This window comes from Symphalangus syndactylus, chromosome 14 (assembly GCF_028878055.3).
Source record: "Symphalangus syndactylus isolate Jambi chromosome 14, NHGRI_mSymSyn1-v2.1_pri, whole genome shotgun sequence".
NCBI classification, from domain to species: domain Eukaryota; kingdom Metazoa; phylum Chordata; class Mammalia; order Primates; family Hylobatidae; genus Symphalangus; species Symphalangus syndactylus.
In genome coordinates, this window is record NC_072436.2 from 66,632,478 (window position 1) to 66,657,525 (window position 25,048).

General features: G+C 49.5%; 1 protein-coding gene across 2 annotated transcripts in view; it reads left to right on the forward strand.

Moving 5' to 3' along the window:
• Nucleotides 1-902: 902 nt before the first annotated feature.
• SLC47A1 (solute carrier family 47 member 1) overlaps nt 903-25,048 on the forward strand; it is a 42,332-nt gene continuing 18,186 nt past the window's right edge. The window contains exons 1-10 of one of the 2 annotated variants that reach the window (XM_055242021.2): nt 903-1,102; nt 8,027-8,128; nt 12,109-12,177; nt 13,974-14,122; nt 15,632-15,674; nt 17,417-17,461; nt 21,186-21,283; nt 21,567-21,664; nt 21,770-21,883; nt 21,969-22,036. In XM_055242021.2, coding sequence (XP_055097996.1) covers nt 968-1,102; nt 8,027-8,128; nt 12,109-12,177; nt 13,974-14,122; nt 15,632-15,674; nt 17,417-17,461; nt 21,186-21,283; nt 21,567-21,664; nt 21,770-21,883; nt 21,969-22,036 — 921 coding nt within the window. In that variant the 5' untranslated portion in view covers nt 903-967. The remainder of the gene's footprint in view (nt 1,103-8,026; nt 8,129-12,108; nt 12,178-13,973; nt 14,123-15,631; nt 15,675-17,416; nt 17,462-21,185; nt 21,284-21,566; nt 21,665-21,769; nt 21,884-21,968; nt 22,037-25,048) is intronic. The other variant, XM_055242024.2, reaches the window with a different exon arrangement.

Here is a 25,048-nt window from a genome sequence, read left to right on the forward strand (position 1 = left end):
GCCGAATGACCTTGTTTTCAAATCCCTGAATCCAAACCTCCTGATTATGTGAGCCAAAAAATTTGTTTTCCATTTTCTCTACTTACATTGGATCACTTACAACGGAAGGAATTTTGACTATTACAGAAATCATTTTTGTCCTGGTAACTGACACTTATTAGGTAATAATGGCTGGTGCCAGGCTGAGGGCAGGTGGCACTGACTCAGGTCCTCCGCCCAGGCAACCCCAGTCTTCACAACTGGCGACGAGATGTTCTTTCACGTTTGCAGATGAGGAAGCTGAGGCTCTGGGAGGAAAGCGCGCTGCCCATGCCCTTCTGGGCCACAGCCTCTGGTACTCCCACAGCAGGCTGATGGATAAACTTCCAACACGACCAGGTGTCACCAACTGTGCTACTTGGCAAATGGGAGCATGTTGCTCTATCCTGGTAGATTCTAAGTTCTCTAATGGAACAACTGATGAGAGGAGTATGCAACATCCAAACCAGCATCAAAGCGTGTACCCAACTCAATCTGCACAGCAAATGCGCCCAACCCATACACCCCGCGGGGTGCTAACCGAGTCACAGCTCGAGGCCTCTGGGTCCTTCCACGCCAGGTCATTCAGAACCTGAAACCCCCAGGAGAGGTGCAGAGCCCGGGTGAGTCCTGGCGTCCGAGACTTGGAGGACCCAGCTCCCGGAGCGCGTTCCGTTAGTTTCCAGAGCTTTTTCAAACTTTGCCTTCCAAGTGCAGGAGTTCCTTGGTCTTTGCAAGACCCGCAGGCGTCCGCAGTGGTGCAGAGAGAGGTGCAAGGGGGCGCGCCCAAGGTCGCAGGCTGCCTGGCTGCGCGCTCAGTAGGGGCCCCGGGCGCCAGGCGCGGGGCGGGCTCTGGGCGGGCGGCCGGGGCGGGGACTGCAGAGCAGACTGCGCTGCGCCGTTACCCACTGCCGGCCTCCGCGCTACCCGGCCGCAGCGCGCCAGTTACATGGAGGCTCCTCAGGAGCCCGCGCCAGTGCGCGGAGGCCCGGAGGCCACCCTTGAGATCAATGGGTCGCGCTGCCTGCGGCTGTCTGCCTTCCGAGAAGAGCTGTGGGCGCTCTTGGTCCTGGCGGGCCCCGCGGTAAGGTGGCCTCGGTAGGAGGCCGGTCCCGGCGGGCTGGGGACCTGGTGATTTCTGCCTCCGCGGGTGACTTTGGCGGGGTTTAGGGACCGAGCGAGCTGGCCGCGGGCGGGCTCCGGGGAGCATCGTGCCAGGAGCCGGGCGGGCACCCCAGCTCCTCTGCCTGCGTCCCGGCCGCACCACAAGGCTGGGAGCCCCGCGGGGCACTGCGGGAACGGCTGGCACGCGCCCGGGCGCACGTTGGCTCGGAGAGGCCGGCGGCTCCAGCCTCCTGCGCCAGGAGACACTGGGGAACTGGGACCTTTGCGCCTAACAGGGCTCTACCAGGTCCAGGCTGCATTTGCATCCAGGGTTGCCTTCTCTGGGAGCTGATTCCAACCAATAAAGCGCAAAGTGCCTGAACTTCCAAACACAAGGGAACTTGTTTCTTTGAAAAGTAGCGGTAAAAAGTTCGGGAGCTCTGCGATCTAAATAATCCCGAGGCACGGAGGAGGGGGTGCGTGGTCCGTCGTGGACTTAGAGTTGCGAAATGATTTCTTCAGAATTCAGTCAACCTCTACTGAGGAAACCAGAGGCATCCTGTATTACCCCCTCCCCGCCAATAATTATGTATGTGAAAGAAAAACGGGGTTTTAATGTGGTTCTTTGTGGGGTCGAGGTGTTCTTATCTGTGGGATTCTTTTCTTTTTAATCATTAGGTTAGGGCTGTTTCTGCCTTGTCTCCTAAAAGTAATGTGGTTTTTAAAACCACAAAAATATAATCCTATCCACGTTCTCCTGCCAGCTTGGGTGGTTTTCAAACCGAGAGGGTAGGACGCGGCACAAGAAGCAACTGGTATGCACTTAAGGCGTGAGTAAGCTTTTGGCTTTGAGGCCCACATTCTGCACCTGCGCGGGCTGAGGGGGCCTCTGTGCCCCTGGAGTGGGGGCTCGGTGGTTTGTGGGATATTGTGGCACCCGCTGTGGTGTGCAGGACAGCAAGAGAAATGCCGAGGTCAAAGACATGGAATAAGATCCATCGGCGATGCTTTCTCACAGACCAGAAAGAACCCATGATTTGGGGCAGGGCGCGGTGGCTCACGCCTGTAATCCCAGCACTTTGGGAGGCTGAGGCAGATGGATCACGAGGTCAGGAGTTCGAGACCAGCCTGGCCAATATGTTGAAACTCTGTCTCTACTAAAAATACAAAAATTAGCCAGACGTGGTGGCGGGCGCCTGTAGTCCCAGCTACTCCAGAGGCTGAGGCACGAGAATCGCTTGAACCTGGGAGGTGGAGGTTACAGTGAGCCAAGATGGTGCCACTGCACTCCAGCCTGAACGACAGAGTGAGACTTGGTCTCAAAAAACAAAACAAAACAAAACAAAACAAAAACACCTCATGGCTGGGCGCGGTGGCTCACGCCTGTAATCCCACCACTTTGGGAGGCCGAGGCAGGCGGATCACGAGGTCAAGAGATTGAAACCATCCTGGCCAACCTGGTGAAACCCTGTCTATACTAAAAATACAAAAATAAAAATAAAAATTAGCCGGGTATGGTGGCAGGCGCCTGTAATCTCAGCTACTTGGGAGGCTGAGGCAGGAGAATCGCTTGAACCCGGGAGGCGAAGTTGCAGTGAGCCGAGATCGCGCCATTGCACTCCCGCCTGGGCAAAAAGAGTGAGACTCTGTCTCAAAAAAAAAAAAAAGCACCTCATGATTTGGAATCTCAGGACCTGGGGCTGCTTGCCCTGCTTTGACCTCCGAAAGTAAGTCAGGAAGCAGCTGTGCGGATTGAAACAGCCTCTTAACCTCTTCTGGTCTCTGCATATTCATTTGTAAAATGGAGATAATAGTCGTGTCTTGGCTCAACACTCCCTCACAGAGCTGCTGTGAGAAGGGGCTTTCTAAGGCTATTATTGTTTTTTTTTTTTTTTTTTTTTTTTTTTTTTGAGACAGAGTCTCGCTCTGTCGCCCAGGCTGGAGTGCAGTGGCGCGATCTCGGCTCACTGCAAGCTCCGCATCCCGGGTTCACGCCATTCTCCTGCCTCAGCCTCTCCGAGTAGCTGGGACTACAGGCACCCGCCACCACGCCCGGCTAATTTTTTGTATTTTTAGTAGAGACGGGGTTTCACCGTGGTCTCGATCTCCTGACCTCGTGATCCGCCCGCCTCGGCCTCCCAAAGTGCTGGGATTACAAGCGTGAGCCACCGCGCCTGGCCGACCAAGTCCTTTTCAAATGCACATCTGAGCTTGTGCCTTCTGCTCAGAACCCTTTCCTTGGTCCTGCAAAGCTCTCTATGGCCTGGCCCTGGCCAGGCCTCCAGCCTCATCTCTCGTCCCTATCTCCTGGTTACACCCTCCACCCAGCCTCCTTTCAGTGCTCAGCCTGGAAAGTCCTCCCCAACAGACAGGTCTCTGGCACCTGACTATTTGACATTGACTTGTTCATCATGCAGGTTTCAGCTCCACTTCATTTCCCCCAGAAACCTTCTCTGAATTCTCTGCTGCACCCCACAGCTCATCACGCAAATGTCTTGAGCTGTGTTATTTATTGCGTTTTGAACATCTTTCCCTATTCTACAGATGCTCCTTGGCTTATGATGGGGTTATATGCACTGAAAGTATCATTAAGTCAAAATGCCTCTAAAAGATGAGATCACAGATTGCAAGAGTCCTGACTTGCATGGGACAGCCATGACTGGCTCCCGCCTCCATGCTGGCCAATTATCTTCAGTTCCATTGCAAGAGTAATAGCTGCCTTCTTTTCCCCAGAAGCAGGAGACACAGATGGCCGTTTTGTAGTAATGGTGGGATGCGAAAACACAAAACAAAATACCCAAAAAACGCTGGCAACACAGTCCACTGTAGAGTGTCAGCTGCCTGCTCTCATGATGGCAGGGCTGATGGGCAGCTGTGGCCCACTGCCCTGACAGGCACTGCAAGTCTGAGACTATACATCACTATTCCGGGAAAAGATCAATATTCCAAATTCCAAGTACAGTTTCTACTGAATGTACATTGCTTTTGCACCATTGCAAAGTTGAAAAATTGTAAGTCAGGACCATCTGTACTGTGGGTCCCATGGGGCAGGAATGGAGTAATGGTGTCTAACTCACACCTGTTCCCCCAGTGCTGGGATGTACTTTGTGCTCCAAAGACAGTGGCTGTATGTAACCATCTGAGTTGAGAGTCAGGTGGCTGGGCTAGTTGCAAAACCTCCATGCTTCCTCACATGTAAAAGAAGGGGGGCTTTCCCAGGTGACCTCTCAGCTTCTTTCCAGTGAGTGAACTTTCAGCAGTCATGGGAGGGGGTAGGAGAGGCTGTCTGGAGGTGCCCGGCCCTGGAGAGCAACTTCTAAAGCTGCCAGGTGCTGAAGGTCTTTATCTGGCTGCCAAGTTTGCTCATTGTTGTCTGGCCAAAATCTGAGCAGGGTCACTGTGACAAGAAGGGACGGAAGCACGGTCAGTCTGGAAGTTTCTTTGTTTGAAGCAGGGTCTCGCTCTGTCGCCCAGGCTGGAATGCAGTGGTGTGGATGGCTCACTGCGGCCTGAAACTCCTGAGTTCAAGTGATCCTTCCTGCCTCAGCCTCCTGAGTGGCTGGGATCGCAGGTGCATGCCACCACGCATGCTATTTTTGGTATTTTTTGTAGAGACAGGGTCTCTACAAAATGTTGCCTGGGCTGGTCTTGAACTCCTGGGCTCAAGCAGTCCTCCCGCCTCAGCCTCCCCAAGTGCTGCGATTGCAGGCATGACCCACTGTGCCCGGCCCAGTCTGGCAACTTCTGTCATCCATTCAGCTCTGTCCAAGCCACTGCCAGTTCAGGCTGTTCTTTAGACAGCAGCTGCTGAGACATCTAGCAGAACAGGCCTTTGTCCAGAATTGGTTCATTCCCTGGGCACAGAAATACGCTCTGTGACAGCACAGTCCCAGAGGGTCTGGAGCACTCTCAAAGTGTGGCCCTGGACCACATGCATCTTGCCTGGGTGTGTATGAGGGAGCATGGGGATATACTGAAAGGAAGATTCCTCAGCCCCACGGACCTCCTGGGTCTTTTTTTTTTTTTTTTTGAGATGGAGTCTCTCTCTGTCACCCAGGCTGGAGTGTAGTGGCTCGATCTCAGCTCACTGCAACCTCTGCCTCCTGGGTTCAAATGATTCTCCTGCCTCAGCCTCCTGAGTAGCTGGGATTATAGACGTGCACCACTGCGCCCAGCTAATTTTTTGTATTTTTAGAAGAGATGGGGCTTCACCATGTTAGCCAGACTGGTCTCGAACTTCTGACCTCAGGTGATCCACCCGCCTCGGCCTCCCAAAGTGTTAAGATTACAGGCGTGAGCCACTGAACCCGGCCTAACCTCCTGGGTCTTGAGATGGGCCAGGGCAAAGGCTCCCAGGTGACCCTTATGTACATGATCCACAGTCTGTGGCCAAGCGTTCACCCAAAGGGCTTGAAACCAGGATCTGAGAAGAGGTTAGTAAATCTGGACTCAAGCCGAGACCCCTGGCACGGACTTTCAGGATGGGCTGGCTACATGAGGCTGCCTGATTCAGGCAGTCGGAGTACAGGGTTGTTGCCGTAACCCTTGTAGAGCCGCAGTGGCTCTCAAAAAAACTATTTTTGCTGGCATTGACATTGAAGATGCATCTCACATGGATTAGTCTAACTCAGCTCGACTTCCTGGCTTTTTGTATCCGAGACATCTAATGATTCCCACCCTTGGACTGGCCCCCACCCAAGTGAGAAAGATGTTCAGGGCAGTGCAATTTGTGATGGTAAGACCTGGGCGGCACTCCAAAAGCCGGGCAGTAGGGGAGACTGAGCATACTTCCATGCGAAGCCATGAAAAACAGCTCACAGGTGGCCCGCAGGGAGGCAGGGAGCTGTGGAGTGGAAATGTGATGTTCCGTGGGAAAGGAGAAGACAGATTCTGTGAACACAACCGTTTGTGACAGATGATGTGCAAAAGCTTAAAGCACAGTGAACTGAACAGATTTGGAAGTGATGCCGAGTTTACAAATAAAAGGGACTCTGTGGCCTTCAAAGGTACATGAGCCTTCAAAGGTACATGAATTCACAATTTAAAGAGACACCAAGCTCCACCTAATGAAACCATAGGGGACATCCATAAGGGTGGTGACAACGCCCAAATCGTGTGGCACCAGTATGGGCCTACTGGGTGTCCATTGGCTCTAGGTTTAGATTCTACAGCATCTGGTTCTTCATGTCAGCTTTTTTTATTGACACCTCCACCCCACCCCTTTTTATTCCCATCTTCTGTCTTATTTTGGCTTACGCAGAACATTGCAAAAGCGCTTCTCATGTTAAGTAGCAGGGGGACTGTTGGCGATTAAATTCACATTAGGCTTCTGTAGTAGTGAGAGAAGTGCCTGGATCATGTAGGAGTTCATACAAGAAAGATGCTTCTCCTACAACAGGGTTAGGAACAGGCTGTGCATGCTCTGAAGGTCTGGGCCCATCACAGGAGTTGAAAACGGTCTCTCCCGGGATGTGGATTCTAGGGAAGAAAAGAGGGAGATCATCGGAACCATTATGGCTCGGGGGCCTGATGAGGTCCTGACGTAGCAATTTTAGGGTGGCTGCCGAGCTGGCAGATGGGCTGTGTGTGAGCCTGGTGGAGGTCAGCTCTAGAAGCTAAGTCATTGGAGCCCTAAAAGAGGGACCTTTCTATGGGCTCAGCACAGAGGACTCTGTTCTTGAGGGCGGTGAGAGGCGGCCCTGTGGCTGGACCAGCAGCAGCATCACCAACTCTGGGTTATCAGCTTCAGTGAGGACCCCATGGGGCAGATGCAGGCAGCGGCGGCAGCAGCAAATCCTTAGGTACCCATTCTCTCCTAGGGAGCAGGGGTCAGGTGAACTCCCCATTTTGGGCCATGTAGCCTGCCAGGGGGAGATGGGCTTCCCCATGAGAGATACTGGACTGCCTGGGTCTAGTGGGTGGGGGGCAGGAGGTGATTTTAAGTTAACCTCCAGAAATAAGCTCATTATCCAATCGTGCAGTGAAAGCACTGTGGAGCAATTCATAGAATTGCCCACTGGAATTTCAAGGAAGAATGGTTCAATATTCCAGAATTTGCCCTCACATCTGAGGCTTCCTAGAATGCAAGGCATTCGGCAGGCCTGTAATGTTTCGCCCTGAGAGTCCGGATCCCACTGGGACTCCAAGTGGACGATCTCATCGCTACCTCCAGCTCCTCCTGTCCACGGACTTCCTTGCTGGAATGGATTCTTGTTGTTGATGGCTGTATTCTCTCCAGTCCTCACTAGGAATCTTGGATAACAAGGGGGTTATCCCAGAAGGCAGCCTCTGCAGATTGCAGAGGAAATTTAATGTGATCTATGACTTGAGAAACTGAACTGAAAAACCGAAAAGGCAGGCTGGGCGCGGTGGCTCATGCCTGTAATCCCAACACTTTGGGAGACCGAGGCAGGCAGATCACGAGGTCAGGAGTTCAAGACCAGCCTGACCAACATGGTGAAACCCCGTCCCTACTAAAAATGCAAAAATTAGTTGGGTGTGGTGGCGCCTGCCTGTAATCCCAGCTACTCAGGAGGCTGAGACAGGAGAATTGCTTGAACCTGGGAGGTGGAGGTTGCAGTGAGCCAAGATCGCACCACTGCACTCCAGCCCGGGTGACAGTGTGAGACTCCGTCTCAAAAAAAAGAAAAGCTGAAAAGGCTGGGAAGTTCTGAAAAAAGTGATTCTGACCCAGTGGTTGCAAATAAATGTTTTAATATTTCAAGAAGCCTCCCATCCCCAGCCCCAGAAATTGTACATTTGCCTGTGAAAGGTGGCAGAGGCTCACTGAAGTTGTATTTCTTTACTTCTGACTGGACTTGTTGGGTCGGGGTCACCCTTGGGGCCCCAGGCTTCCCTGCAATGGTGGGCACTCACCTCCCTTCCCGTTCCCCTCTCTTCCCAGTTCTTGGTTCAGCTGATGGTGTTCCTGATCAGCTTCATAAGCTCCGTGTTCTGTGGCCACCTGGGCAAGCTGGAGCTGGACGCAGTCACGCTGGCGATCGCGGTACGTGTGGGCTTTCTGGCAGGTTTACCAACACTGTCTGTGTTTGCCTTCTGCTGCTACTATAACAAATCATCAAAATGCAGTGGCTGAAACCTACACAGACTTATTCTCTTACAGTGCTGGAGTGCAAAAGTCTGAAGTGGGTTTCATGGCCTAAAATCAAGGTGCTGCAACTTTAATTCCCCTTTGCTGTGTAACGTTGCAGATTCCTAGGTTCTGGGGATTGGGATGGGGACATCTGGGAGGGCATTATCCTGTCTATCACATCTTCTCATTTATTTTATTTTATTTTTTATTTTTTATTTTTTTTGAGACGAAGTCTTGCTCTGTCACCCAGGCTGGAGTGCAATGGTGCGATCCGGCTCACTTTAACCTCCGCCTCCCGGGTTCAAGCGATTCTCCTGCCTCAGACTCCTGAGTAGCTGGGATTACAGGCATGCGCCACTACACTTGGTTAATATTTGTATTTTTAGTAGAGATAGGGTTTCACCATGTTGCCCAGGCTGGTCTCAAACTCCTGAGTTCAAGCAATCCACCTGCCTTGGCCTCCAAAAGTGCTGGGATTACAGGTATGAGCCACCGCGCCCAGCCTCACATCATCTTATTTCTTTTCTTTTCTTTTCTTTTCTTTTCTTTTCTTTTGTTTTCTTTTCTTTTTTTTTTTTTTTTTCACACGGAGTCTGGCTCCGTCGCCCAGGCTGGAGTGCAGTGGTGTAATCTCGGCTCACTGCAACCTCTGCTTCCTGGGTTCAAGCAATTCTCCTGTCTCAGCCTCCTGAGTAGCTGGTACTACAGGTGCCTGCCACCACGTCTGGATAATTTTTGTATTTTTAGTAGAGACGGGGTTTCACCATGTTGGTCAGGCTGGTCTTGAACTCCTGACCTCAGGTGATCCACCCACCTCGGCCTCCCAAAGTGCTGGGATTACAGGCGTGAGCCACCGCACCCGGCGTACATCATCTTATTTGTAATCCATGGAACTCGTTCCCACTCTTGGTCCCACAGTTGGGGGAGGGGAACAGTAAAAGGGGAGTTCAATCTGACTTCCTCAGAGGAACCGACTCCCCCCATGCCCACCCCTCAGTTGTCTGTCTTACTGAGAGTCCTAATCTAGAAATGGGTCTGGAAGGTGAAAATCTAGATCTTTGTGTCCAAACTTAAAATCAGGAGGAACCGCAAATCCTCTCTGTATAATAGATGCAAACCCCCAAAACCAGAGACATGTCATCAATCTCAGCCAGGAATTGTCAGCTGGCCACGTAAGAACAAAGGGTTTGGTGTGTCTAGTTAGGGTGTTTCTAGAAAAGTGGATTCAGTGGCTCTTGGGCAAGTGCGTGTTCCCCTTTCCTCCTGCCCTGACGGAGACACAATTTCACTTGATCTGCCTGGTCTCGCCAGGCATTTGAGTTTGCTATCCATGAACTATGCAAGACGCCTGGGAACTAGTCACCAAGTATATGTGGAACTAGCTATGAGTATATATGGCTTATTTTATTTTATTTAATTATTTATTTTGAGATGGAGTCTTGCTCTGTCGCCCAGTCTGGAGCGCAGTGGTGCGATCTTGGCTCACTGCAACCTCCACCTCCCAGGTTCAAACGATTCTCCTGCCTCAGCCCGGGATTACAGGCACATGCCACCACACCAAGCTAATTTTTTGTATTTTTAGTAGAGATGGGGTTTCACCATGTTGGTCAGGCAGGTCTTGAACTCCTGACCTCGTGATCCGCCCTCCTCGGCCTCCCGAAGTGCTGGGATTATAGGCATGAGCCACTGCACCCAGCATGGCTTATTTTATTTTGGCTTTAGCGGGCAACATGGACAATCCCAGGCTTAATTATCCATTTTAATTTTAAGTATTGTATTTGCAATAGGGGAGAAGACAGAAATGTACTTAGCAAGCCTCAGCAGATTCTCTTTGGCCAAGGAATTGCAGGATGTGGCCAAGGACTTATCAAAGTCAGTGCTTCCAGGCTGGGTGCAGTTTGGGCTGTTGTCCACAGGCTCCCTGCTGTAGAATCAAGTTACCAGGTTCCAGATAGGAAGCGCATCAGACATCCTGTGATACCACTCCCTGGTTTGGGGGGCACTGCCCTAGGCTCCCCGAAACTTCAGGGTTTGCTGCTGACCCTGGTGAAGGCAAGCACACCTGGAAAGCCTCTGGCACTAGTCCGGACTTCAGACTGCCTCTGCACTCCCAGTGCCCCCCAGGGTACGGATGCAGGCCATGCTAGGTCTCCAGCAGGTGGACTTTTCTGTGTTACTGTGCCATTGCATTCCCGGAAGAAGTGTCCCTGATTCCCGAAATTGGAGAGCAAAGTGACTTTTTAAAAGAGAAAGCGTGGGTAATCACCTCTAGCCTAGACTTTTCCCCTTCCCCTTCCAAACTTGTACATGTCCTTACCCAGCCAAGATCTTGTAACCATAATAGGGCTCGTCGACTTGCTCGTGGCAAGTCAATAATCTGAGATGCCAGGTTGCAGCAGTGAAAGAGGTTTAATTGTAAGGCCACTGAATGAGGAAACATCAAATCAGTCTCTCCGAGGAGTTTGGGGCAGGGTTTTTAAGGGTTTTCGAATGGGCTGAAGTGTGATTGTTGATTGGCTGAAGAGTGCAGCATGAAGTCATGGGACAGGGAGATGAAGAAACTGTGTTCTCATGCTGATTCAGGTCCTCTTTGTGGGTCTTCAAGCTGGCTGGTGTCAGATGTTTCACTGGAATTCAGGCTCTGCTTAATAAATTTTTTTTTTTTTTTGAGATGGGGTCTTGTTCTGTCGCCCAGGCTGGAGTGCAGTGGCATGATCTCAGCTCACTGCAACTTCCGCCTCCCGGATTCAAGTGATTCTCCTGCCTCAGCCTCCTGAGTAGCTGGGAATACAGGCGCCCGTCACCATGCCGGGCTAATTTTTGTATTTTTAGTAGAGACAGGGTTTCACCATATTCGTCAGGCTGGTCTCAAACGCCTGACCTTGTGATCCGCCCACCTCGGCCTCCCAAAGTGCTGGGATTACAGGAGTGAGCCACCATGCTCGGCCAGAAATTTTCTTTTTTTTGAGACAGGGTCTCACTCCATTGCCCAGGCTAGAGTGCAGTGGTGCAGCCTCAGTTCACTATAGCCTTTGCTTCTTGGGCTCAAGCGATCCTCCCACCTCAGCCTCTGGAAATAGCTGGGACTACAGGAGTGTGCCACCACGCCTGCTAGTTTTTGTACTTTTGTAGGGATGAGGTTTCATCATGCTGCCTAGACGGATCTCAAACTCCTGGGCTCAAACGATCCTCCCACCTTGGCTTCCCAAAGTTCTGGGATTACAGGCATCAACCACTGCACCTGGCCAACAATTCTTAAACAATAGCCTTATCATTGTAACACCAGAAATCCCATCTGTAGGAACAGTGGGGATGTACATGGCCAGTGTCTGGTGCCACATGACTTTCAGTTATAAGGAAGTGGGTCAAAGTGCAGCCTGATTAATACTATGGTTCTGGGCCGGGCACGGTGGCTCACACCTGTAATCCCAGCACTTTGGGAGGCCGAGATGGGTGGATCACAAGGTCAAGAGATCGAGACCATCCTGGCCAACATGGTGAAACCCCATCTTTACTAAAAATACAAAAATTAGCCGGTCATGGTAGCACGAGCCTGTAGTCCCAGCTACTCAGGAGGCTGAAGCAGGAGAATCACTTGAACCCGGGAGGTGGAGGTTGCAGTGAGCCAAGATCGAGCCACTGCACTCCAGCCTGGGCAACAAAGCTAGACTCCGTCTCAGAAAAAAAATATATTATAGTTCTGTCCAGAATTCTTGTTAAACCTGTGAGAATGGCTTCAGTATGAGTGGGGTCCGGGCAGCTAACAAAGTTGATAAAATTGACTTGTGAATGCTGAAGGAGGAGCTTTGCAGGCTCTTATCAACACACACAGGGATTTTGTCTTCCTTTCCTCCTTTAACTCTATAGGGCCTTATCTTTGGGTTTATTTGCAGGTCATCAATGTCACTGGTGTCTCAGTGGGATTCGGCTTATCTTCTGCTTGTGACACCCTCATCTCCCAGGTAAATGGAAGTGGTCACATGCTCACAGTGACCTCAAACATCTTTTCTCAAGTGTAGATGGAACAGCGCCACTGGCAGGAAGAGTTCAGCAGCCAGCACCTGCAGTGCCTATCAGCCAGCAACTCCTCTTCTCCTGGCCTGCTTTCTTTGAAATGTCACTAGGTTTCTTTCAGTCTTGTCAACTAGTTTTTGTCTGCACAACTGCCTTACCCTATATTTTGATCAAATAGGGGACATTTTGTAAAATTCCCTTCTATTGCTCCCCACATTTGAATTTGGTATAGTTCTGTGGTTCTCAGAATTGAGCGTGCATTGATTGAGCTTGGAGGGCTTGTTAAAACCCAGCTTGCCTGGCCCCACCCAGTGGCAGGCTGGTAAATGTTCAGCAACCAGGCCTTGGGTGAAAGGGAAAGGAGGGAAACACATGACTGGCAGTGTTTGCCAGTTCCAGGGGTATAAGTATTTCCTCTGGTTAATTTCAGACTACCAGAGATATGTCACTGAACCTGGAGCTGGAAGAGATGTGCACGACTTGAAAAGATATACAAAATTTGGCTTGTTTTGTTTTGAGACAGAGTCTTGCTCTATCTCCCAGGCTAGGCTGCAGTGGCACACCCACTGCTCATGGCAGCCTGGAGCTCCTGAGCTCCAGTGATCCTCTTGCCTCAGCCTCTCAAGTACCTGGTATTACAGGCATGCGCCACTACACCCAGCTAATTTTTTGTATTTTTTGTAGAGATAGGGTTTTGCCATGTTGCACAGGCTGGTCTCGAACTCCTGGGCTCAAGCAATCCTCCTACCTCAGCCTCCCAACATGTTGGGATTATAGGCATGAGCCACAATGCCCAGCCTGACTTTTTTTTTTTTTGAGATGGACTCTGACTCCACCCAGGCTGGAGTGCAGTGGCACGATCTCAGCTCACTGCAACCTTTGCCTCCCTAAAAAATTTTCTTCCAGTCTCTAAAAATAAGTGAAGTGTGAATTTCAGATTGTTTACCTCTGCAAAAGAAAAATTGTTTTAAATATAATTTTTTTAAAAAAAGGTACGAAGCCTGGGTGCGGTGGCTCACACTTGTAATCCCAGCACTTTGGGAGGCCGAGGCGGGCGGATCACGAGGTCAAGAGATCGAGACCACGGTGAAACCCCGTCTCTACTAAAAAATACAAAAAATTAGCCGGGCGTGGTGGCGGGTGCCTGTAGTCCCAGCTACTCGAAGAGGCTGAGGCAGGAGAATGGTGTGAACCCGGGAGGCGGAGCTTGCAGTGAGCGGAGATTGCGCCACTGCACTCCAGCCTGGGTGACAGAGCGAGACTCCGTCTCAAAAAAAAAAAAAAAAAAAAAACGGTACAGATCTCTGAATCCCATCCTGGGTGAATTAAGTCCAGAATGTCATTAGTGAGATCCTGGCATCAGAGTTTTGAAAATGTTCCCCCGGTAATGCTAATGGAAGCTGAGTTTGAGAAGCATCTTTCACATCTTCCTTCTCCTACCTAAACACTGTGGCAAAGTCTCTAGGGCCATGGGCTTCTTCTTCTTTTTTTTTTTTTTTTGAGACAGAGTCTTGCTCTGCCCCCCAGGCTGGAGTGCAGTGGTGTGATCTCAGCTCACTGCAACCTCTGCCTCCCAGGTTCAAGCGATTCTCCTGCCTCAGCCTCCTGAGGAGCTGGGATTACAGGCGTGAGCCACCTCATCCAGCCAACCTGCTTCTTTATGTGGCACAATTGAAGGCTTTTATGGGACAGCTGGGGTGCTGGGTCTGTGCTAATGGGTTCATTTTGGCTGTGTGCACACCAGACATATGGGAGCCAGAACCTGAAGCACGTGGGCGTGATCCTGCAGCGGAGTGCGCTCATTCTGCTCCTCTGCTGCTTCCCCTGCTGGGCGCTCTTTCTCAACACCCGGCACATCCTGCTGCTCTTCAGGCAGGACCCAGATGTGTCCAGGTAAGATGGAACCTGTCGCGGTGGGACTGGGCGTCCATCCCACAGAAAGATTATCCCGTCCAGGTGCAGCCAAGGCCAGGGACAAGGCTGCGCCAAGGTGGTGCTAATCTTTCCTTGGCTGACGTCTCCTAGGTCTTAGTACTTTCCACACCTGGCACGTAAGATGTACTCCCCCTCCCCTCCTGGGTGACTTGCATGGTTAAGAGTTTTAAATGAAAATAGATTTGCAAGCACCCTCCATGTGGGATGGTAATTTGTGACGTTTGCTCAAAGTTTAGTTATTCTTGACCTTGGTTGATATTAAAATCACCTGGGTGCTTTCAAACCCACCTGTGCCCCCCTGCTCCCTACCACCGAAGATTCTGTTTTTTTTTTTTTTTTTTTTGAGACCAAGTCTTGCTCTGTCCCCCAGACTGGAATGCAGTGGTATGATCTTGGCCCGCTGCAGCCTCTGTCTCCCGGGTTCAAGCAATTCTCCTGCCTCAGGCTCCCGAGTAGCTGGGATTACAGGCACCTGCCACCACGCCCAGCTAATTTTTGTACTTTTAGTAGAGACGGGGTTTCATCATGTTGGCGAGGCTGGCCTCAAACTCCCGACCTCACAGGATCTATCGCCTCGGCCTCCCAAAGTGCATGAGCCACCATGCCTGGCCAGGATTCTCTTTTAATTGGTCTGCGGTGAGGTCTGGGTATCGGTATCTTTCAAAGCACCCTAGGTGATTCTAATGTGCTGCCAAGTTTGAGACCCACTGATTTAATTGGGTAAGAGCTTTTAAAGCTCTTATCTAGACCAGGGGCTCTGAACCCAGGAGACATTTGACAATGTCTGAAGACATTTCCAGTTATCACAACTGGCAGTAGGAGGGTGCTCCTGGTAGAAGGCAGGAGGCTGTGGAACATCCTGCAGTGCTCGAGACAGCACCCCACAACAGGCGGAGAATTACCTGGCCATAGTGCTGAAGTTGAAAAACCCTGTCCTAGACATAAAAATATAAAATAACCAAGAAAGGTTATCTGGGTTATAAGATGACACGCTCTATATGTAAATTTTCACATTTACTCTAGCAGTTTTTTTTTTTTTTTTTTTTTTGAGATGGAGTCTCGCCCTGTTGCCCAGGCTGGAGTGCAATGGTGTGATCTCAGCTCACTGCAGCCTCCGCCTCCTGGGTTCAAAAGATTCTCCTGCCTCAGCCTCCCGAGTAGCTGGGATTACAGGCAGCTGCCACCATACTTGGTTAATATTTGTATTTTTAGTAGAGACGGGGTTTTACCATGTTAGCCAGGCTGGTCTCGAACTCCTGACCTCATGATCTGCCTGCCTCGGGATAACAGGCTGGGATTACAGGCGTGAGCCACCGCACCCAGTGTGCTCCAGCAACTTAAGCCCATTAATCTGGAAACAGCCAAGAATGCAAAAGGCAGTTTTAGTTATTTTCTTCTGCCTACCTTTCCCTGGAAACAGAGGCCTCCATCACAGTTTTTGTTTTTTTTTTTCTTTTTGTTATTTAGGCTTACCCAGACCTATGTCACGATCTTCATTCCAGCTCTTCCTGTAAGTGCTCAAGGGCTAAGAGGTTCCCTTCTTGGGGTCCGTGGGTGAAAGGTAGCCACCATATCTGTGAGCTCAGTGTATTGGCTCAGTCTTAGATGATTCTTATCTGTGGTGTTGGTGCCTTCAAGGAAGCCTGTTTTTATTTATGCCTGTTAAGGACACAACAGATGTTCATCTCAAGGAACATCAAGATTGAGGCTACTCCAGGATGTCTGGAGTAGAGCTGGAGAGACCTCCAGAATCATCCATGGAGAAGAGTGCAAACTTTTATTGTAAACAAGGGCAAAGTCTCACCCATCTCAGAACCCGAGGGTGTCACTTAGAACCTTTAGACTTTTTTTGGTCTGCTGAGTTTGACCACACAGAGCCTTAAGCATGGGTTAATGTTTGACACAGCAGTGTGTGGCCAATGAACGATGAGAGCTAAGTGGTTTTTTTGTCTGTTTGTTTGGTGTTTTTGAGACAGGGTCTCATTCTGTCACCCAGGCTGAAGTACAGTGGGATCGTTATAGATCACTGCAGCCTTGACCTTCTAGGTTCAAGCCATCATCCTGCCTCAGCCTCCTGAGTTGCTGGAACTACACGCACATGCCACCACACTTGGCTAATTTTTTAGTTTTGTAGAGACAGGGTCTTGCTATTTTTTTTTTTTTTTTAAGATAGGGTGTCACTCTGTCGCCCAGGCTGAAGTGCAGTGGCACAGTCTTCACTCATTGCAACCTCTGCCTCCTGGGCTCAAGTGATCCTCCCACCTCAGCCTCCTGATTAGCTGGTACTACAGGTGCATACCACCACTCCCAGCTAATTTTTGTATTTTTTGTAGAGACAGCATTTTACCATGTTTCCCAGGCTGCTTTCAAACTCCTGGGTTCAAGCACTCCGTCTGCTTTGGTCTCCCGAAGTATTAGGTTGCATGTGTGAGCCACTACACCTGGCTTGAGAGCTAAGTGTTATTCAGCTGGAGGCTGTAGCTGAATTAGTCTGCGGGGGGCTTCCATAATATAGTACCACACACTAGGGGGCTTAAACAACAGAAGTTTATTTTCTTACGGTTCAGGAAGCTGGAAGTCCAAGGTCAAGGTGCAGCAGGGTTGGGGTCCTCTGTGGCCTCTCTCCTTGGCCTGTGGATGGCCACCCTCTGCAGGTTGTCCCCTATGCATTCATCCCCCAGTGTCTCCTGTCTTCTTAAGAGGACACCAGTCCTATTGGATTAGGGCCCCACCCTAATGACTTATTTTAATTTAATCTCCCTTTGAGGACCTCCAAATAGTCACACTGGGGACTAGGGCTTCAACATATGGATCTAGGGACACCATTTGCCCTCAGAATTGGCAGTGTGCTTTCTAATTTATCCTGAAACCTTGTAAATGTGACAGTCTTTCATGATTCCACCACATAGGACCATTCTATATGGAGGTGCCCATCTGGAGTGGGCCTGGGGCCTCCTTTCTATGCCAGTGTCCCCAGAAGAGTCCTGGCCATTCACCCAGGGAAACTCCACCTCCTTTTGCCAGATGGAGGGAATATGCTTGGGGCATATGCACCCATAAAGGAGATGTGGGAAGCCCCCGGGCCATAACCCCCTGGCCCCAGCCCTGTCCTGAGACGACAGCCTCTGTGGCTCCGTGCGGGAGCAGAGGGCAGCCAAGCCTTGGCTGTGGCTCCCAGCTTCCTGCCGTGTGACCTCACTGCTGTGTGGCAAGGCTGAAACATTAACATTCATCTCTCTTGTTCTCTTGTAGGCAACATTTATTTATATGTTACAAGTTAAATATTTGCTCAACCAGGTAATACTGACTGTTCTCTTCCTTTGGGAGGCTAATGGGAGTTTGTACCTTTCTTGGAGTGGGGGCCCTGAAGATACTCCAGGACCAGGGACCCCAGGGTGGAGGGAGCTCACCGCTGGGAGCCACTGAAAGGTATTTTTTCAGTGTTGTGCACACACAACTTGGATGTCAAGAGGTTTGTTAAGTGATATCAAGGAAAGAACATATTATATTTGGCTCTGGAAAACTCTTATCCAATTCCCACTTGGAAATATTGTCATTGGTAGGGTGGGCTCAGAGCCGCAGTGTTCCTTGGCTCCGCATTTTAACCAGTGTCCTGGAAAGAAGGGTGCATGCCCGTTTGCTCCCAAGACAGAGCGCAGGCTGGGGGCAGCTCGTCTGGCAGAGAGGGAACCAAACTGTCTGCTCTGTTCTGTCTGAATGGCCCCAGTTTTCTCAGTGAGGATATAAGAGCTCAAACTCTAATGACATCTAACGTCAGCCAGAACTCCTCCTATGTGATTAAACAGTCACAGCCCTGGCTTGGTAGGGGTAGATTTATGAAATCAGCATATGTGAGACTCTCCACATTCTTCCAGATAAGTCCAGGTAAACAGGGGTACTCAGCAATGGATCCCGGCCACACTGGTGGGCTCTCCAGGGATGTGCTACAGGAAGGGCCAGGAGGGGAGGAGGAAGAAAGGAAGTTTCCCACCTTTCTTTAAGTGTTCTTAAAGTTAAGATATTACCCTATTAAAAAATGTTTTTAAAGTAGATATGGGGTCTTGCTATGTTGCCCAGGCTGGTTTCAAACTCCTGGCCTCAAGCAATCCTCCTGCCTCAGTCTCCGACAGTGCTGGGATTACAGGTGTGAGCCACTGTATCCGGCCAGGATATTACTCTATCAACAAAACAAGAATATTTAGAATCCTGATTAGTATTAGAATGACATATCAGAAATAGGTGTAGACTAGAGAGAAGGAAACTCACACATCTCATCCGGCTCTGGGCTGTCTCCTTTTGATCTAGACCCTTGCTAAGGCAGCATGGGTGCCTTGGCATGCTTCAAGGCCTTCTCCTGGACTCAGTCCCCCAACAACTGTGGTGGCCTTAACCTCAGGGTCTGATGTGACCTACTGAGGACAGTGAGTGTGAAAGTCTTCTCTCCTGTTCTGTGGGCACAGGGAAAGGCCTGGAAGTAGGAGCCACGAGCTGAGAGGGGTTGGGAGCTTTGAACTTGGTTACAGAGGACACATGGGGTTTCCAAGGTCGGGAAGGAAGGCAGGAGATCCTAGACAGAGGTGCCGCAGAGCCTGTTCCTAGGGGCTGGGGCCTGCAGAGTCTCGTTAGGCCACTGCGGTGGGAGGGGACGCAGTGAGATCATGGCATCGAGAGGTGGGCTGGCCCAGGGTCAGCGTGCGCAGGGCCTTGTGTTCTCCACTGGGGCATTTCGTTTTGGGAAATTAACTAATTGGGAGAGGAAGAAGTGAGAGTTATGGACCTGATCCAAACAAATAATGGTGAAGGTCTGTGATGAAGAGTTTGCGTTGTGGGAGCAGTGGAAGATACGATGATGGGTGGGTTCTGTAGAAATGGCAGGGGTTGTTGGGCCCCCAGGGTGGAAGGAGTTTCTGCCCTGGGGCCCTTCCCTAGGAAGACAGGGCGCCCATTAGCTGAGTGTAGAACCAAAGAGAAGCAGCTGGGAGTTTTGAGAAAGCGAATGCCCTCGGAGAGGGCGGAGGGTGGGAACAGAGCCAGATGGTACCAGGGGGAAGGCAGACTTTCAAGTAGGAGAGTCAAGAGGGCCTTGGAGGAGAAGGTGACTCCACTGGACATGGAGACGCATGCGTGTTGCGGGCTTGGCCACCTCCTCTCGTCCTCCCACGAGCCTGCTCCTTTGCCTTCCATTCCATCGCAATGGGTGGAATTCCATGGCCTCGGCCATTTTTGCTCCCAGTAACCTGTCCTTTTTGTCCCTGTCACATCCTCGACTCCATCTTTCCTTCCCTCCCACATCTGGTCAGTCACCTGGTCCTATAGCTTCTGCTGCCTCCCAATGCTCCATGCCACCACCTGAATTCATTTCTTTCTTTTTTTTTTGAGATGGAGTCTCTGTTGCCCAGGCTAGAGTGCAGTGACATGACCACGGCTCACTGCAACCTCCGCCTCCCAGGTTCAAGCGATTCTCCTGCCTCAGCCTCCCAAGTAGCTGGGATTACAGGCGCATGCCACCACGCCCAGCTGTTTTTTGTATTTTTAGTAGAGATGGGGTTTCACCATGTTGGCCAGGCTATTCTCAAACTCCTGACCTCAGGTGATCCACCCGCCTTGGCCTCCCAAAGTGCTGGGATTACAGGCGTGACCCACCGTGCCCAGCCCTGAATTCATTTCTTGCCATTTGTCCTCTGTGTCATTTCAGAGGACCTTAACCTGTCTCCATCCACTGCCATCTGCCTGAAAAGTAAATCTGATCACTAATTCCCTTGCTACAAACTAACCAGGGCCTCCCCATAAATATGTGGCCTACACAAGTCGTCAGCCAAGACCATTGTCCTGGCCCCATCAGCCTGAGACCACCAGAGAGGACTGCAGGCCACTGGGTTTGCAGTTGTGTTTATCAACCTATCGCAATGAGAGAGACTAGAGGGGCTGTGGGATGCCTCAGTAAAGGGAGAAGAGTTATTATAAAGGTTTGAAGAAGGATGGGGCTCAGGTGACATTTAAGCGAAACCATGGTTTGACAGGCGCTGAGCAGATCTGTGAATAAGGGGCCCAACATTAGCTCTGGGCTGTGATGTGGACCAGTGCTCCTCCTTTGGAAACTCAAGGCTAAGAAGGATGTTGAGGGTAGACAGATGTAAAATGCCACGTCCAGGAGCTCCCACGAAGCTCTGTGCCTGGGTTGGAAATTGAGGCTACTTTTTTGTGTTAACATGATTTTGAGCCTCCACGCAAGAGTGGGCTGTTTTCTTTTTACCGATATGATTTCAAACAGCAATGTTTCTGAACAGTCTGATTTTAGAGAACAAAGTTTCTCAATGAGTCAGAAAGCACTTGTCATTCCACTAGGGGAGTAATGACACTTTATGGGGACAGCGTGACCTTGGGAGAAAGGAGGTTTCCTCTTACGTTTGCACTGACTTTATCTGCGTCTGCTATTTTATCCGGATGTGGGGCAGGACAGAGTTATACTTCCTTGGTCTGATGTAATTTTACTTTCACGCCCTGTCTTACTTTGAGACACCAAACAGTCTGGATGTTTCTCCAGTCCTGTACTTTTGAAAGTTAGATATGTTGGAATCCCTTCCATATTCTAGAAAGAAACTCTAGTTTCTTCAAGATCTTAGGTCAATTTTCTGAATTTCTATTTTGGTGAATAAAGTATTCTCATTTTCTCCTATCGTCCAGTGTCAAAGATGCCTTGTTGACCCATTTAGCCCCTGCCAGTCCTTGCACTGTTGGAAATAAGCCATTTATCTTCTTCTTCCCTGCTGCTGAACATATCTTGCCTGTGTCTCTCTGTGGCCAGAACTCCGCAGTTTATACCTCAAAGAGAGAAGGAAGAGAAAGGGATGGGAGAGTGGAAAGGCAGGAGCAACAAGGAATGTGGCCTCCCCAGTTAAGCCCCCCAGCTATGCCTGTGACAGATGCTGAGCAGGCCAGCTGGAGCCTGTGTGTGCTTGGGTAGCAGAAAGGCAGTCCTATTCTGTGGATCTCAAGGATGGATGCGGTGTCCTCGTTCCAGGGAATTGTACTGCCCCAGATCCTAACTGGAGTTGCAGCCAACCTTGTCAATGCCCTCGCCAACTATCTGTTTCTCCATCAACTGCATCTTGGGGTGATGTGAGTCCAACGTACTCTTGGGACAGGGAGAAGGGATGACTTGCATGTGGTTTTTCCAGGAGGGAGAAGAGCGGGCTCTTCAGCTGGTTCTTGTGTCCATGTGTGGTCTCTTTCTTGCACACTGTGCAAAGCACTGTCAGGGATGGAGGGTGAGGCTGCTCTGGGAAGAAGACCTTGGCCTGCTGAGGACAGCACAGGAAGGGATGAGTCTCCCCTCCTCACTGAGTGGGGCAGGGAGAGGCACAGGAAGGTACCTCCCTCTCACTGGGACTGTTCTTTCCAGAGGCTCTGCACTGGCAAATTTGATTTCCCAGTACACCCTGGCTCTACTCCTCTTTCTCTACATCCTTGGGAAAAAACTGCATCAAGCTACATGGGGAGGTAAAAACTGCCCTTTTGTCTTCCAACTGGGATGTGGGTTTTGTCTCAGGTTGAATTCCAGCCCGATGGCCAGATCTCCTAGAAATGTGTGTGTCCCACCCACAGGCTGGTCCCTCGAGTGCCTGCAAGACTGGGCCTCCTTCCTCCGCCTGGCCGTCCCCAGCATGCTCATGCTGTGCATGGAGTGGTGGGCCTATGAGGTCGGGAGCTTCCTCAGTGGTCTGTATGAGGACGGATGACGGGGACTGGTGGGAACCCGGGGGCCCTGTCTGGGTGCAAGGCGACAGCTGTCTCTCTTCACCAGGCATCCTCGGCATGGTGGAGCTGGGTGCTCAGTCCATCGTGTATGAACTGGCCGTCATTGTGTACATGGTAAGCACGGGAGCCGGTTGTGGGGAGGTGCCAGGCGTTTCCTTGCTTGGTATCTGAAAGAGTCTATGGATGAGCACAGGCATTCATATATGAATCATTTGTGAAATGATAGACAAAAGTCAAATCCCATCCTTGAGCCTGGGAGGGTTCCCTAGGAACTTAAGGGGAGCTGGAGAGAAACTGCACGTGATCTGCTGGTTCTCCATCTCCTAACACGGCTCCCAGCTGAATCTTCCCTTGAAAGATTTGATTTTGTTTCCATACTTTTAGAATCTTTTTCAGTTGTCACAACACAAATGGCTTGAGGGGCCAGGTGGGTGGCATAGCAGAGGGATGAGGCTGGGGGTATGACCATAAACATCAAGCTGCCTGTGTCACTGTGCCCGCTCCTGCCTGGTTCTGAAGCCTCTGAAAACATAGTGTGGCTACTCCAAGGTCGATCCCCAAAACAACTGAAAGCAGGGTCTTAAAGGGATTTTTTTTTTTTTGAGATGGAGTCCCACTCTTGTTGCCCTGGCTGGAGTGCAATGGTGTGATCTTGGCTCACTGCAACCTCCGCCTCCCGGGTTCAAGCATTTCTTCTGCCTCAGCCTCCCAAGTAGCTGAGATTACAGGTGCCTGCCACCATGCCCAGCTAATTTTGTGTTTTTAGTAGAGACAGGGTTTCACCATGTTGGTCAGGCTGGTCTTGAACTCCTGACCTCAGGTCATCTACCCGCCTCGGCCTCCCAAAGTGTTGGGATTACAGGCGTGAGCCACCACGCCTGACTTGTTAACTGTTCATAGGAGCATCATTGACAGTAGACAAAAGGTGGAAGCAACCTATGTGTCTGAGGGTAAACGAAACAGGTTCTATGCATATAGTGGAGTATTATTCAGCCTTAAAAGGGAGGAAATTTTGATCACAGAGAACACTAGTCATTAGGAAGCTTTTCTTTGGCTGTATTTTCCTGAAAACATCAACTGGAGATTCTGAAGGAAGCAAGTACCATTTTAGAAATGTAAAATTAAAAACAGAAAGGGAGTTTGTAATGTGGGGAGAAACTCAAGCCAGCAGATATGCTTGGCATTTTTTGCAGTATTAACACTTAGATTTTTTCCCTCTGATATTGGTTATGTTTTAAAACATAGAGTACACATTTCCTGTTTTCTTTAAGAATTATTCTCTTGCAGACCTATGTTTTTTGTTTTTGTTTTTCTATCCTTGGCAGAGTTTTTTAATATGGATTTTTTACTTCACTTTTAATATTTTATTTACATTTTATATTTGAGTAAATTCATTAACTATATCTAAGTCAAAATGCTTAATGGCATATAGCATGCCACTATATGTGATATACTTTTAAAATCAATTTCCTATGGTTGAATAGTTTATTTCCAATGTTTCAATATTAACAACTCTTCAAGGAACATCCTAGGACAAATATCTTCATATACTTGTCTGATTATTTCTTTAAGAGTCGTAAAAGTGAAACAAAGGTACGATTTTATGTCTTTTGAATATATTTCCATATGCTTTCCAATAGGCTTGTAAGAATTTACACTTATATTTCTTCTTAATCAAAAGAAAGATGTATGCCCTTTCCTCAGGTTCACCAGTTTTGCCACATTTATTCTGTCTGGTCTACCTACACAGTCCATGTTCAAATACTGTATCAATACAGTCAATTCAAAACAATACCAATTGTTCTGGTAATGTCCCTTATCACTAATTTTCCCCTAGTGTCATATCTCTTTAGTGTCCTTTAATCTGGAATAGATTTTCATTGTTCCTTCGTCTTTCTTGACCTTGGCATTTTTGAAGAACATAGGCCATTATCTGTAGAAGTTCGCTCAGTGTGGTGCAGCTGATGTTTCCTTATAAATAAATTTAGATTGTCCATTTTGGGCAGGAAAGCTAGAGAAGTGATGCTGTGTCCTTCTTAGTGCACCATATCAGGAGGCACATGATGTTGATCTGTCTCAGTGTTGGTGATACTACTTTTTACTTGGTGGTGGTGGGTGTTTTTTTTTTTTTTTTTGAGACAGCGTCTTGCTCTGTCACCCAGGCTGGTGACAGTGGCCTGATCTTGGCTTACTACAGTCTTGATCTCCTGGACTCAAGCAATCCTCCCACCTGAGCCTCCTGAGTAGCTGGGACTACAGGCATGCACCACTACTCCCAGCTAATTTTTTTAAAAAATTTGGTCTTGTTATGTTGCCCAGGCTGGTCTCAAACTCCTGGGCTCAAGCAATCCTTCCACTTTGGCCTTCCAAAGTGCTGGGATTACAGGCACAGCCATTGCACCCTGCCAGTATTAACTTTGATTGCTTGGCTAAGGTGGTGCCTGCCAGGTTTCTCCTGTCGTTACTACCTTTCCCTTTGTAATGAATAAATAATTTGTCAGGCGATCTCTATGTTTGTCCCTGCTTGTGAATTTATAGGCAGAGACTCAGTCTTCTATTACTTTTTTATTTCTCAATCTGTGTATGAGATTTTCTTTAAGCTGGTCCATAGTCATCCTGATCCTAAGGCAATGTTCATGTTTCAACAAGTTGATGACTCATTTTTCCTTATTAATTTTTCAAGTGGTAACTTTAGAAATAATAGTAATGGTTAATCTTTATTGAGCAATTCCTACATGCTTCTTCTAAGCAGTTAGCATGTACGGACTCATTAAGTTCCCACAATAGCCCAGTGAGATAGGTTCTATGATTCAACTCCTTTTACAGATAAAACTCGGGAGGTTTCGAGAGGGTAAGTAACTTGCTCAGGGTGATGCAGCTGATAAAGTGGCTGTGCTGGGATTTGAGCCCAAGCAATCTGGCTTCAGAATCCTGATCCCTAACTACAATGCAGGGTTGCTTCCCTGCAGTTCCTTTAGTGCCACTCCTGTCTTCTAAGCTGGATCCCTTGATGGTCTTTCAGAACAGACATTATGCCATGTGTGGAGGCGCATGCCTGTGATCCCAGCTACTTGAGAGGCTGAGGTTGCAGGATCGTTTGAGCCCAGGAGGTGGAGGCTGTAGTGA